This window comes from Dendropsophus ebraccatus, chromosome 11, assembly GCF_027789765.1.
Source record: "Dendropsophus ebraccatus isolate aDenEbr1 chromosome 11, aDenEbr1.pat, whole genome shotgun sequence".
NCBI lineage: Eukaryota > Metazoa > Chordata > Amphibia > Anura > Hylidae > Dendropsophus > Dendropsophus ebraccatus.
The window spans coordinates 4,198,667-4,214,225 of NC_091464.1; the positions used below are offsets into that span (position 1 = coordinate 4,198,667).

Sequence of the window (15,559 nt, forward strand, 5' to 3'; positions counted from 1 at the left end):
AGCCGCCAGAGAGGAGCACAACTGGAGTCTGTCCGAACCCAGAAGTCCCGGCATCTGATCACTGGGGGGTGGAGCCTGAGGCTGCCTGGAAGACCTGGATAGAGCCGTAGGCCATAGGCTGCAGCCATGTTTTCTAGGACTCCCTACGGCTGCATAGTCTCTCCGCCCCCCAGTAGATACAGCTCTCCCCAGTTAGGTATGGTTGTCCCCCAGTATATAGAGCTGCCCCCCAGTATATAGAGCTGCCCCCTAGTAGATAGAGCTGCCCCCTAGTAGATAGAGCTGCCCCCTAGTAGATAGAGCTGCCCCCTAGTAGATAGAGCTGCCCCCTAGTAGATAGAGCTGCCCCCTAGTAGATAGATCTGCCCCCTAGTAGATAGATCTGCCCCCTAGTAGATAGATCTGCCCCCTAGTAGATAGATCTGCCCCCTAGTAGATAGATCTGCCCCCTAGTAGATAGATCTGCCCCCTAGTAGATAGATCTGCCCCTTAGTAGATAGAGCTGCCCCCTAGTAGATAGAGCTGCCCCCCTAGTAGATAGGCAGTGTCCCAGCACAGGTGTGCCACTAAGTTCTTTATGCACCTGGACAAAGTAGCTCACTCAGGTCCTCACAGTGGGATGAACTGTGAACAGTGAACTGGTTGTTTTTCCCACTAGATGTCGCTATATTTTTTGTATGTATCTGGTTCCATGCACAGCTGAGGGAAGCCATGGGTTAAATGTTGTGTCACATGTCATGTTTTATCCTGTCACAGTTGCAGGTCTTCTTTCCCTCTTTTTCTGCCCTATGGCCTTTCCTTTCTCTCACACACATACGGCCCCACCAATCACCAGTAAGCTTAGTTTGCCCCTATATGAGGAGGTTGGTTCCTGGTAGGGGGAGTTCTCTGGTCAGTTCAGAGAGAGACAGAGACTGAGAGTGCTAGACCCCTCAGGAGGGAGGACGTCCTCTGAGGATCACTTTGTCCATGCCAGGGATACTCTCTACAAGATACAGGGCAGTATACCTGAGTATGGTACTGACCCCAGTAAGACAAAGCTGCAGTCAGCCTATGTATCCTACTGCAAAGCATGGCCATTCTGGGAAACCCTGGGAAGTCTGCTCAGTCCACCGCAGGGACCTGGGACCTCGTACTACCCTAGCAGGACGGGTAGCCCGAAACTATATAGGGCATAAGGCGGTCAGATCAGAGTTACCTATATGTGAGTATGAGTATCTTCTTCTACTACTCTTCCCTACGCTATCCTGGCACAGCTACATTGGACAGGGGCCCTCAAGATGCTTTTCTCCACTGTCCTCTGGTATACAAACCACCTCTACTACCTCTCATCTGCAGTTGCCAAAGTTGCACTGAAGACCTTAAGTAAACAACCGTTATTCTGGTTAAGCTACCGGGCTCTGGTCTGTTCTTGCTGCACCCGCACTTTCACACCAGGTTATACTTGGGTTATCTGAAACTCTGGAAAGCAATGCTCCAGTTTATCCAGGGGTTGGTTTCAACGCCAAATCTAGGCTACCGTGACAAGTGCCCATACACCCACAGAGCACAGGCTGCCCTGACATACACTGCCCGGCCTTCCGGAGATACATCTGCCCCAGTATATAGATCTGTCCCCTAGTAGATAGATCTGCCTCTGTATATAGAGACTCCCCCTAGTAGGTAAATCTGCCCCAGTAAATAGAGCTGCCCCAGTATATAGATCTGCCCCCAAGTAGATCGATCTGCCCCAGTATGTAGATCTGCCCCTAGTAGATAGATCTGCCCCAGTATATAGAGCCGCCCCCTAGAAGGGTGGAGATCTAAGAAGGTTGGGTAGAAATGTGGAAAGGCGTGGTAAGGTGGGGAGGAGGCGTGGTAAGGTGGGGAGGAGGCGTGGTAAGGTGGGGAGGAGGCGTGGTAAGGTGGGGAGGAGGCGTGGTAAGGTGGGGAGGAGGTGGGGAGGAGGCGGGGTAAGGTGGGGAGGAGGCGGGGTAAGGTGGAGAGGAGGCGGGGAGGAGGAGTGGTAAGATGGGGAGAAGGCGTGGTTAGGTGAGGAGGAGGCGTGGTAAAGTGGAGGGGGAGCGTGGTAAGGTGGGGAGGAGGCGTGGTAAGGTGGGGAGAGAGCGTGGTAAGGTGGGGAGGAGGCGTGGTAAGGTGGGGAGGAGGCGTGGTAAGGTGAGGAGGGAGCGTGGTAAGGTGAGGAGGAGGCGTGGTAAGGTGGAGAGGAGGCTTGGTAAGGTGGAGAGGGAGCGTGGTAAGGTGAGGAGGAGGCGTGGTAAGGTGGGATGGAGGCGTGGTAAGGTGGGATGGAGGCGTGGTAAGGTGGAGAGGGAACGTGGTAAGGTAGGGTGGAGGCGTGGTAAGGTAGGGTGGAGGCGTGGTAAGGTGAGGTGGAGGCGTGGTAAGGTGAGGTGGAGGCGTGGTAAGGTGGGGAGGAGGCGTGGTAAGGTGGGGAGGAAGTGTGGTAAGGTGGGGAGGAGGCGTGGTAAGGTGGGGAGGGAGCGTGGTAAGGTGGAGAGGAGGTGTGGTAAGGTGGAGAGGGAGCGTGGTAAGGTGGAGAGGGAGCGTGGTAAGGTGGAGAGGAGGTGTGGTAAGGTGGAGAGGGAGCGTGGTAAGGTGAGGAGGAGGTGTGGTAAGGTGGGGAGGAGGAGTGGTAAGGGGGGGAGGAGGAGTGGTAAGGTGGGGAGGAGGAGTGGTAAGGTGGGGAGGAGGTGTGGTAAGGTGGAGAGAAGGTGTGGTAAGGTGGAGAGGGAGCGTGGCAAGGTGAGGAGGAGGTGTGGTAAGGTGGGGAGGAGGAGTGGTAAGGGGGGGAGGAGGAGTGGTAAGGTGGGGAGGAGGAGTGGTAAGGTGGGGAGGAGGTGTGGTAAGGTGGAGAGAAGGTGTGGTAAGGTGGAGAGGGAGCGTGGTAAGGTGGAGAGGGAGCGTGGTAAGGTGAGGAGGAGGCGTGGTAAGGTGGGATGGAGGCGTGGTAAGGTGGAGAGGGAGCGTGGTGGGGTGGAGGCGTGGTAAGGTGGAGAGGGAGCGTGGTGGGGTGGAGGCGTGGTAAGGTGGGGAGGGAGCGTGGTAAGGTGGAGAGGGAGCGTGGTAAGGTGGAGAGGGAGCGTGGTAAGGTGGAGAGGGAGCGTGGTAAGGTGGGGTGGAGGCGTGGTAAGGTGGGGTGGAGGAGCGGTAAGGTGGGAAGGAGGCGTGATAAGGTGGGGTGGAGGCGTGGTAAGGTGGGGTGGAGGAGCGGTAAGGTGGGAAGGAGGCGTGGTAAGGTGGGGAGGAGGCGTGGTAAGGTGGGGAGGAGGCGTGGTAAGGTGGGGAGGAGGCGTGGTAAGGTGGGGTGGAGCGTCATATTGCACTGTTTAATGTAATCAGAATCCTTAGGATACGGTTCTGGGACACCATAGAGAGCAATTCTGGACTGTTCTGTGTAATTAGTACAATAGTAGTAAATGCAGCTCAGTAAAATTTGGATTAATGTGGTACTGTGGCCGTGACCCTTTTTTTCACAATCGCCGGGGAGGGATGAAAACACGTACATTCCCTTACCTCCTGGCTCCAGCGTGTCTGCCCACATAAGTTACCCCTCCACCTTCATACTGGAGGGGGTGGCTGGAGGGGGGCAGCTGGAAGGGGGCGTGGCTGGAGGGGGGTGGCTGGAAGGTGAGCGGCTGGAGGGAGGTGGCTGGAAGGTGAGCGGCTGGAGGGGGGTGGCTGGAAGGTGAGCGGCTGGAGGGGGGTGGCTGGAAGGTGAGCGGCTGGAGGGGGGTGGCTGGAAGGTGAGCGGCTGGAGGCGGTGGCTGGAAGGTGTGCGGCTGGAGGGGGTGGCTGGAAGGTGAGCGGCTGGAGGCGGTGGCTGGAAGGTGAGCGGCTGGAGGGGGGTGGCTGGAAGGTGAGCGGCTGGAGGGGGGTGGCTGGAAGGTGAGCGGCTGGAGGCGGTGGCTGGAAGGTGTGCGGCTGGAGGGGGTGGCTGGAAGGTGAGCGGCTGGAGGGGGGTGGCTGGAAGGTGAGCAGCTGGAGGGGGGTGGCTGGAAGGTGAGCGGCTGGAGGGGGGTGGCTGGAAGGGGGGTGGCTGGAGGGGGCGTCTGAAGGGCTGGAGGGGGGTGGCTGTGGAGGGGATGGCTGGAGGGGATGGCTGGAGGGGGCGGTTAGAGGGTGCGGTTAGAGGGGGGTGGCTGGAGAGGGGATGGCAGGAGGGGGCGGCTGTGGAGGGGGCGGCTGTGGAGGGGATGGCTGTGGAGGGGATGGCTGTGGAGGGGGCGGAGGGGGGACAGCTGGAGGGGGGACGGCTGGAGGGGGGACGGCTGGAGGGGGGACGGCTGGAGGGGGGACGGCTGGAGGGGGGACGGCTGGAGGGGGGACGGCTGGGAGTTGAGGCATTTCTGTACTTCTGATCCGTTTTTCCATTGACGTCCATTATATATTAGAAAAAAAAAACAAGGTTGCGCCCGCTAAAAAAAAAAAAAAAAAAAAAGCGTTTTGATCTGGTTTTTATAATGGAAGTCAATGGGGGAAAAAAACAGATGAAAATGCACACAAATACAGCTGTTTTTTCGTCCATTTTCTTTAGCAAACAACGGCCTGCAATAAGACAGTGTGACCCCATCCTTATTTATAATACTCACTGTACCACACATTTCTCATTCATCATGTTCGCCTTGAAGCCGAGGACGGCAAACACAACCAGGGTGGCCAGGACCGAGGTGAAGAAGTTGATGAAGGAGACGAGCGCCGCATCAAACTGGCAGTTATTATCCTGCTTGTTGTAGCTGGAGAAGGCGATGACTCCACCAAAGCCGAGACCCAGAGCGAAGAAGACCTGGGTGGCCGCCTCCCGCCACACCTGGGGGTCCAGCATCTTCTCAACCTTGGGAACCGGAGAACGGACATCAGTTTTATTTTTCCTAACATTGATTCATGATGAGATGCGACAAGTAGGAAACTAAAGAGCATCACCTTTGGCGTCAACATATGAAGGATCCCATCGACGGAGCCTCGGAGTAACAATCCACGGACAAGGAAGCAGACCAGAACCACGTAGGGGAAGAGGGAGCTGAAGTACATCACCTGCAGGACGAAAGCGGAGAGCGTCACTGAGAGGACACCAACACTACTGAGGAGTTATATATTATACACATATACCACCCTGATATTATATATATTATACACATATACCACCCTGATATTATATATATTATACACATATACTACCCTGATATTATATATATTATACACATATACCACCCTGATATTATATATATTATACACATATACTACCCTGATATTATATATATTATACACATATACCACCCTGATATTATATATATTATACACATATACTACCCTGATATTATACACATATACCACCCTGATACTATATATTATACACATATACCACCCTGATATTATATATATTATACACATACACTATCCTGATATTATATATTATACACATATACCACCCTGATATTATATATATTATACACATATACCACCCTGATATTATATATATTATACACATATACCACCCTGATATTATATATTATACACATATACCATCCTGATATTATATATTATACACATATACCATCCTGATATTATATATATTATACACATACACTATCCTGATATTATATATTATACACATATACCACCCTGATATTATATATTATACACATATACCACCCTGATATTATATATTATACACATATACCACCCTGATATTATATATTATACACATATACCACCCTGATATTATATATTATACACATATACCACCCTGATATTATATATTATACACATATACCACCCTGATATTATATATTATACACATATACCACCCTGATATTATATATTATACACATATACCACCCTGATATTATATATTATACACATATACCACCCTGATATTATATATTATACACATATACCACCCTGATATTATATATTATACACATATACCATCCTGATATTATATATATTATACACATATACCACCCTGATATTATATATATTATACACATATACCATCCTGATATTATATATTATACACATATACCACCCTGATATTATATATATTATACACATATACCACCCTGATATTATATATTATTATACACATATACCACCCTGATATTATATATTATTATACACATATACCACCCTGATATTATATATATTATACACATATACCACCCTGATATTATATATTATACACATATACCATCCTGATATTATATATTATTATACACATATACCACCCTGATATTATATATATTATACACATATACCACCCTGATATTATATATAATATATTATACACATATACCACCCTGATATTATATATTATACACATATACCATCCTGATATTATATATTATACACATATACCACCCTGATATTATATATATTATACACATATACCACCCTGATATTATATATTATACACATATACCACCCTGATATTATATATTATACACATATACCACCCTGATATTATATATTATACACATATACCACCCTGATATATATATAATATCAGGGTGGTATATGTGTATAATATATAATATCAGGGTGTTATATGTGTATAATATATAATATCAGGGTGGTATATGTGTATAATATATAATATTATATACATATACCACCCTGATATTATATATATTATACACATATACCATTCTAATATTATAGTATACAGATATGATACCATCCTACATAGTGCGACTATCCTCTCGGTTGCCGTTTTTTTGTGCTTTGGCTGCATTTCTGCAGACTATTGCTCCTAGGTCTTTACTTTTGCAGTAAAAGAAAGAAAACCCTGGTGATTATTTGGCATCTGGAGGAGAATCCTGTAACCTGCAGCCACCAGAGCGCTGGATATACATCTATATATACACGTCTATATCTGGAACACACAGACCTCCTCCTTTCCCATCTGTAGTTACGGAGATTCATCGCCGAGGACCTATATGGACTTGTCATAGAAGCTGTGGGGGTCCCTGTCACCCCCTGTAGTACCACACTGGCCCCCTGCAATCACTTAATGCACATAATGATGGAGCATGGTATTGGGGGTGGGGGTGGGGCTACATAATAATGCAGTTACAGCCAGGTATCACTGGTGGGACAGGATAAGAATAGAAAAGAGCCTACAAATAGGCTGTCTCCCTGTATTACACACAACTCCTGCAGCCCCCGGGACCAATGCATTTTGTGTTCTATGTTTATTTTTGAGGTTTTGTTATTTTCCATTCTACAAATAATCCTGAAATTTTACAGTGTTCACAATGGCAACAAATCCCAAAACTAAGCTAAGCCTTCCTGTTCCGTTGTGTGATGATAAGGAGGAGGCTGCTGTAAAGTGATCTCTACAGCATTGCAGCACCATGTGACACCAGTAGATAAAAATTTTTTAAACATCAGCAGTTCAGCCTTCCCTCGCCTGTAGGATGACCGCTGCACAGGGCACAGAGGTTACAGAGCGCCTACAAACCCACTCTATGCAAAGAGTAGGGTCATTGGTCCAGATGGGCTAATCTTAGAATCCCCCGCCGAGTCTGTTACTGACGTAAGGGACATTGTCTCATACCTTTTCCAGGCTCCTATTACAAGGGCCGACGGGGGCCCGATGAATACTGTAAACAAGCCCCAGTACTACTTTACTGGGCCCATTACACGGCCCGATAATCGTTAAGCAAGGGTACCGATGTCCTTGCAGCCCTTGCTTATACAGTATACATTACCTATCCACGCTCCAGGGCAGAGTGCAGGACCTAGGAAGAAGCAGAGCGCGGGAGGATCCCTGGAGCGTGGATAGGTAATGTATACTGTTTGCAGAATCGTCAGCTGTCGGCGGCCGATGATCTTAGGATTGGGTGTAAAGAAATGGGCTGATTTGGGCGATAATCGCCCTTACCGGACACCCCAACCGAATACACAGGGCTGCACCACCCTGAGGTCCTAAGAGGTGCGGGCTCTACACTATGCAGCAATGCAGGACTATCTGCTCAATGCAGCCAGATTATATAACCAGATCTGCCACCCTCGGCCCACATGGATGCCGACTGAAAGGAGAAATCCAGCCCCGGGCCAAAGAAATATTTGGGGTTTGGGGAACATAAAAAAGAAGTCATAATCACCTTTCCCGATGCCTGCGCAGTGCCGCGTCCCACGTCTGCTCTCTTCTGAGCTCCCCAATGGCTATGTCACAATTGGGTTGACAAATACCCTGCTCAGCCAGTCAGTGATGGAGGCGGGACACCACTACAGCCACTGATTGGCTGAGCGGGCTAAATCCCACCAGTCTGTCACATTGAATCCGGTGTAGCAGGCCAGAATAACCCCCGCCCAGAGTATACCCCGGGATATAAAATAGCCTAGGCCAAACTATACCCCTCCAGGCTAGAATATACCCCAGGGTGTAACATAGCCTAGACCAAATTATACCCCAGGGTGTAATATAGCCTAGGGCAAACTAAACCCTGGGGTATAAAACAGCCCAGGCCAGAATATATCCATCTGATTTCGAACCAGGCCACAGTATACCCCGGGGGATAAACCCTACACCTGGGGGTGTAAAGCAGCCTAGGCCATGCTATATCTCTCCGGCCATAATGTTATTACCTCACTGGTTTTCTCACCCCAGGCCCAGGCCACAGTATACACCAGGGCATATATTATCATACCCAGGGGTGTAATATAGCCTAGGCCATACTATAAACCTGCGGACAGTCTAGCGCAGGCCACTATATACCCCGGGGGATAAACTCTATATTTGGGGGTGTAAAATAGAATAGACCAGACTTTATCCCTCCAAGTTATCATGTCACTGGTTTTCTCAGTTCTGGCCCAGGCTACAGTATACAGGTGGGGATATATTCTATACCGGGGGTGTAACATAGCCCAGGCCACAGTATACAGGAGGGGATATATTCTATACCAGGGGGTGTAACATAGCCCAGGCCACAGTATACAGGAGGGGATATATTCTATACCGGGGGGTGTAACATAGCCCAGGCTACAGTATACAGGAGGGATATATTCTATACCAGGGGATGTAACATAGCCCAGGCCACAGTATACAGGAGGGGATATATACTATACTGGGGGATGTAACATAGCCCAGGCCACAGTATACAGGAGGGATATATACTATACCGGGGGATGTAACATAGCCCAGGCCACAGTATACAGGAGGGGTATATTCTATACCGGGGGTGTAACATAGCCCAGGCTACAGTATACAGGAGGGGATATATACTATACCAGGGGGGTGTAACATAGCCCAGGCCACAGTATACAGGAGGGGATATATTCTATACCGGGGGGTGTAACATAGCCCAGGCCACAGTATACAGGAGGGGATATATACTATACCAGGGGATGTAACATAGCCCAGGCCACAGTATACAGGAGGGGATATATACTATACCGGGGGATGTAACATAGCCCAGGCCACAGTATACAGGAGGGGATATATTCTATACCGGGGGGTGTAACATAGCCCAGGCCACAGTATACAGGAGGGGATATATACTATACTGGGGGATGTAACATAGCCCAGGCCACAGTATACAGGAGGGGATATATTCTATACCAGGGGGTGTAACATAGCCCAGGCCACAGTATACAGGAGGGGATATATTCTATACCAGGGGATGTAACATAGCCCAGGCCACAGTATACAGGAGGGGATATATTCTATACCGGGGGATGTAACATAGCCCAGGCCACAGTATACAGGAGGGGATATATACTATACCGGGGGGTGTAACATAGCCCAGGCCACAGTATACAGGAGGGGATATATTCTATACCAGGGGATGTAACATAGCCCAGGCCACAGTATACAGGAGGGGATATATACTATACCGGGGGATGTAACATAGCCCAGGCCACAGTATACAGGAGGGGATATATACTATACCGGGGGGGTGTAACATAGCCCAGGCCACAGTATACAGGAGGGATATATACTATACCGGGGGTGTAACATAGCCCAGGCCACAGTATACAGGAGGGGATATATTCTATACCAGGGGTGTAACATAGCCCAAGCCACAGTATACAGGAGGGGATATATTCTATACCAGGGGTGTAACATAGCCCAGGCCACAGTATACAGGAGGGGATATATACTATACAGGGGGTGTAACATAGCCCAGGCCACAGTATACAGGAGGGGATATATTCTATACCAGGGGATGTAACATAGCCCAGGCCACAGTATACAGGAGGGGATATATACTATACCAGGGGGGTGTAACATAGCCCAGGCCACAGTATACAGGAGGGGATATATTCTATACAGGGGTGTAACATAGCCCAGACCACAGTATACAGGAGGGGATATATACTATACCGGGGGGTGTAACATAGCCCAGGCCATAGTATACAGGAGGGGATATATACTATACCGGGGGTGTAACATAGCCCAGGCCACAGTATACAGGAGGGGATATAGTCTATACCAGGGGTGTAACATAGCCAGGCCACAGTATACAGGAGGGGATATAGTCTATACCAGGGGATGTAACATAGCCTAGGCTACAGGAAATTCAGTACAGTAGGTGGCGCTGTCCCATCAGCTTACATTGTACTGAGAGTAGGTGGCGCTGTCCCATCAGCTTACATTGTACTGACAGTAGATGGCGCTGTCCCATCAGCTTACATTATACTGACAGTAGGTGGCGCTGTCCTATCAGCTTACATTGTACTGACAGTAGATGGCGCTGTCCCATCACTTTATCATCTCCACTTTTTTTTTGAGAAGGAGAAGGTTTTTATGGGCTGCGCCAAAAGTTACGATTGTTGCACAAAAATCATCATTAGATGCAGGTGCCTTGATACATCTTGCACAATGCATGCCTAGGGATTGGTTCAAACTGCATTTTTTGCAGTTGATCTTTTGCAACAAAAAAAAAAAAAAAAACAAATAAAAAAACGGATCAAAACGCATCTTTTTTTAGCGTACACAAAAACACGGTCAACCACGTTTTTCGTGTATGCATTTTGATCAGTTTTTAATTATGGAAGTTAATGGAAAAACTGATGAAAACGGAGGCACACAAACGCTTCCTTTTTTTCATCTATTTTGCGAAAAACAGATGGAAAAAAAATGAACTTCAAAAACACAGTGTAAACCCAGCCAAAGCTATGAAGCTACGCTGGGGTAGGATTTTGCACACACAAAAAAAAAAAAACGAAAATTTGCACATGATAAATCTAACGAAAACTAGTTAATACAACCCCCCCCCCCTTTTTTTGCAAACATAAAAAAAAAGGCGCAGGCATTGGAAACTGATGTAAAATAGCGCAAAACCCTTAATAAGTCTTGGGCAGATATTCATGAAGTGCACAAAATCTCCTTATTAACCCCCCCCCCCGAAAAAAAATTTGTGCAAACACAATGATAAATGTCCAATCAGATCCCACTTTTCATTCCTCACAGACTCTATGGAAAATGGAAGGTGGAATCTGATTGGTTGCCGGGGGCGACAGAGCCAGTCTCACTTTACACCATGTCTGATAAATCTCATTTGATTTTTAAGATTTCCATCAGTAGCTTCTCACGTAACTCCAAAGCCAAATGCCCAATAAAATGTTGAGAAAGTAAGTGTAAGTATTTCTTGTGTCTATCACTCACTGCTGCTGATATCATGGGGGTATAAAATGGCCTGAGGGGGGAGGAATTGGCCTAGGCCGAAATATTGCTGCTGATATCATGGGGGTATAAAATGGCCTGAGGGGGGAGGAATTGGCCTAGGCCGAAATATTGCTGCTGATATCATGGGGGTATAAAATGGCCTGAGGGGGGAGGAATTGGCCTAGGCCGAAATATGCCCGGGATATAATCTAGCCTAGGCTGAAATATACCCGGGATATAATCTAGCCTAGGCCGAAATATACCCGGGATATAATCTAGCCTAGGCCGAAATATACCCGGGATATAATCTAGTCTAGGCCGAAATATACCCGGGGTATAATCTAGCCTAGGCCGAAATATACCCGGGATATAATCTAGCCTAGGCTGAAATATACCCGGGATATAATCTAGTCTAGGCCGAAATATACCCGGGGTATAATCTAGCCTAGGCCGAAATATACCCGGGATATAATCTAGCCTAGGCCGAAATATACCCGGGATATAATCTAGCCTAGGCCGAAATATACCCGGGATATAATCTAGCCTAGGCCGAAATATGCCCGGGATATAATCTAGCCTAGGCCGAAATATGCCCGGGATATAATCTAGCCTAGGCCGAAATATACCCGGGATATAATCTAGCCTAGGCCGAAATATACCCAGGATATAATCTAGCCTAGGCCGAAATATACCCAGGATATAATCTAGCCTAGGCCGAAATATACCCGGGGTATAATCTAGCCTAGGCCGAAATATGCCCGGGATATAATCTAGCCTAGGCCGAAATATGCCCGGGATATAATCTAGCCTAGGCCGAAATATACCCAGGATATAATCTAGCCTAGGCCGAAATATGCCCGGGATATAATCTAGCCTAGGCCGAAATATGCCCGGGATATAATCTAGCCTAGGCCGAAATATACCCGGGATATAATCAAGCCCAGGCCGAAATATACCCGGGGTATAATCTAGCCTAGGCCGAAATATGCCCGGGATATAATCTAGCCTAGGCCATTTTAACCTCAGGTATAGTCTGGGCTAGGGGTATATACTCTGGCCTGTTACATGGGGTATAGTCTGGGCTGGGGGTATATACTCTGGCCTGTTACATGGGGTATAGTCTGGGCTGGGGGTATATACTCTGTTACAACGGGTATAGTCTGGGCTGGGGGTATATACTCTGGCCTGTTACACCGGGTATAGTCTGGGCTGGGGGTATATACTCTGGCCTGTTACATGGGGTACAGTCTGGGCTGGGGGTATATACTCTGGCCTGTTATACCTGGTATAGTCTGGGCTGGGGGTATATACTCTGGCCTGTTATACGGGGTATAGTCTGGGCTGGGGGTATATACTCTGGCCTGTTACATGGGGTATAGTCTGGGCTGGGGGTATATACTCTGGCCTGTTACATGGGGTATAGTCTGGGCTGGGGGTATATACTCTGTTACACCGGGTATAGTCTGGGCTGGGGGTATATACTCTGGCCTGTTATACTGGGTATAGTCTGGGCTGGGGGTATATACTCTGGCCTGTTACATGGGGTACAGTCTGGGCTGGGGGTATATACTCTGGCCTGTTACACCGGGTATAGTCTGGGCTGGGGGTATATACTCTGGCCTGTTACACCGGGTATAGTCTGGGCTGGGGGTATATACTCTGGCCTGTTACATGGGGTATAGTCTGGGCTGGGGGTATATACTCTGGCCTGTTACATGGGGTATAGTCTGGGCTGGGGGTATATACTCTGTTACACCGGGTATAGTCTGGGCTGGGGTATATACTCTGGCCTGTTACATGGGGTACAGTCTGGGCTGGGGGTATATACTCTGGCCTGTTATACCTGGTATAGTCTGGGCTGGGGGTATATACTCTGGCCTGTTATACGGGGTATAGTCTGGGCTGGGGGTATATACTCTGGCCTGTTACATGGGGTATAGTCTGGGCTGGGGGTATATACTCTGTTACACCGGGTATAGTCTGGGCTGGGGGTATATACTCTGGCCTGTTACATGGGGTACAGTCTGGGCTGGGGGTATATACTCTGGCCTGTTATACCTGGTATAGTCTGGGCTGGGGGTATATACTCTGGCCTGTTATACGGGGTATAGTCTGGGCTGGGGGTATATACTCTGTTACACCGGGTATAGTCTGGGCTGGGGGTATATACTCTGTTACACCGGGTATAGTCTGGGCTGGGGGTATATACTCTGGCCTGTTACATGGGGTACAGTCTGGGCTGGGGGTATATACTCTGGCCTGTTATACCTGGTATAGTCTGGGCTGGGGGTATATACTCTGGCCTGTTATACGGGGTATAGTCTGGGCTGGGGGTATATACTCTGTTACACCGGGTATAGTCTGGGCTGGGGGTATATACTCTGGCCTGTTACACCGGGTATAGTCTGGGCTGGGGTATATACTCTGTTACACCGGGTATAGTCTGGGCTGGGGGTATATACTCTGTTACACCAGGTATAGTCTGGGCTGGGGGTATATACTCTGGCCTGTTATACGGGGTATAGTCTGGGCTGGGGGTATATACTCTGGCCTGTTACACCGGGTGGTGACGTACCAGGAAAGCGGGAGAAGATGACAGCCGGTGGAGCTCAGTGATGCGGCGCAGGCACTGGGAGTAGTAAGTATACTGGCTATTTTATTCAACCCCCCCCCCCCCCCCCCCCGATATCAGAATTCTAGCACCAGGTCCCTGTCCCACCTTGATGCAGGAGGCAGAGGACTCTCTTAACACCTTTTTCCTCCTTCAGCAGGAAGCTGCGGTCTCGGCTGGCATCCCCATGAGTTCAGGAGAGGGGCACAGGGAGGGAGAAGATGGGCGAGCCATCTTGCCATCTGCACAGCCAGTCAGCCACAGATACAGTGACACAAGAGGAGGCCCATCAGAATTCTCCCAGTGCTTATACTAGAACTATACTACTATAACCAGCAGAAAGGCTCTCTTCCCAGTCTACTGAGATGGTCTTGGCCGACATGTATTACCTTGCCTGAGGACTGTATGCCTTTAATCATAGCCAGTCCCACAATACACCATGCAGTCAGGAGACACAAGGTCATTTTCCAGTTCAGACCTCCTCCCTGCGATATGGAGTTGGAAATGTCCAGCGTTTCCCGATACCAGAAGTAGGTTGTCGCTGAGCTTTTGTCGCACTCCGCTTCCACCACTGAAAAACATAACAGATGGGGTCAACGCACATCCGTGATGTCCGTGAAAAATAAAGATCAAATCTAAGCCGAACGTCATGAGAAATAACAGTGAGATATATTGGTCCCAACTTACGGATGACAGAGCCGTTCTTCACGCTTGGACATTCATTCCAGGGGAGAGGATACTGGAAAGACTGGAAGAAGTAGAATATGCTCCATCCAATGATAACGTTATAGTAGAGGCCGACAAAGAAGCAGACCTGAGAGAAGCCAGAAAGAACCCCGATTATATGGAGGAAGAGTCACACAAGCACATGAGCAGCACGTTAGCCGTCCGTAATACAGCTGCTGCATCAGCGACTAACAGCAGCACAGTTAGGGGACGTTCACACTATGGAATAGGCGAGGAGCAGCAGCATTGGCGAATAACCAGTACAGCAGCACAGTTAGGGGACGTTCACACTATGGAATAGGCGAAGAGCTGCTGCATCAGCGACTAACAGCAGCACAGTTAGGGGACGTTCACACTATGGAATAGGCGAGGAGCTGCTGCATCAGCGACTAACAGCAGCACAGTTAGGGGACGTTCACACTATGGAATAGGCGAGGAGCAGCAGCATTGGCGAATAACCAGTACAGCAGCACAGTTAGGGGACGTTCATACTACAGAATAGGCGAGGAGCTGCTGCATCAGCGACTTACAGCAGCACAGTTAGGGGACGTTCACACTACGGAATAGGCGAGGAGCAGCAGCATTGTCGAATAACCAGTACAGCAGCA

General features: G+C 48.7%; 1 protein-coding gene across 6 annotated transcripts in view; it reads right to left on the minus strand.

Annotated features, from left to right (window-relative positions):
- The window catches only part of SLC6A17 (solute carrier family 6 member 17), a 118,767-nt gene that overhangs the window by 35,968 nt on the left and 67,240 nt on the right, over positions 1–15,559 (minus strand). For all 6 annotated transcript variants that reach the window (XM_069944800.1, XM_069944799.1, XM_069944801.1 and 3 more), the window contains 4 exons: positions 14,913–15,039; positions 14,615–14,796; positions 4,924–5,034; positions 4,593–4,834 (listed from right to left, as the gene is read on the minus strand). In XM_069944800.1, the coding sequence (XP_069800901.1) occupies positions 4,593–4,834; positions 4,924–5,034; positions 14,615–14,796; positions 14,913–15,039 (662 nt within the window). The remainder of the gene's footprint in view (positions 1–4,592; positions 4,835–4,923; positions 5,035–14,614; positions 14,797–14,912; positions 15,040–15,559) is intronic.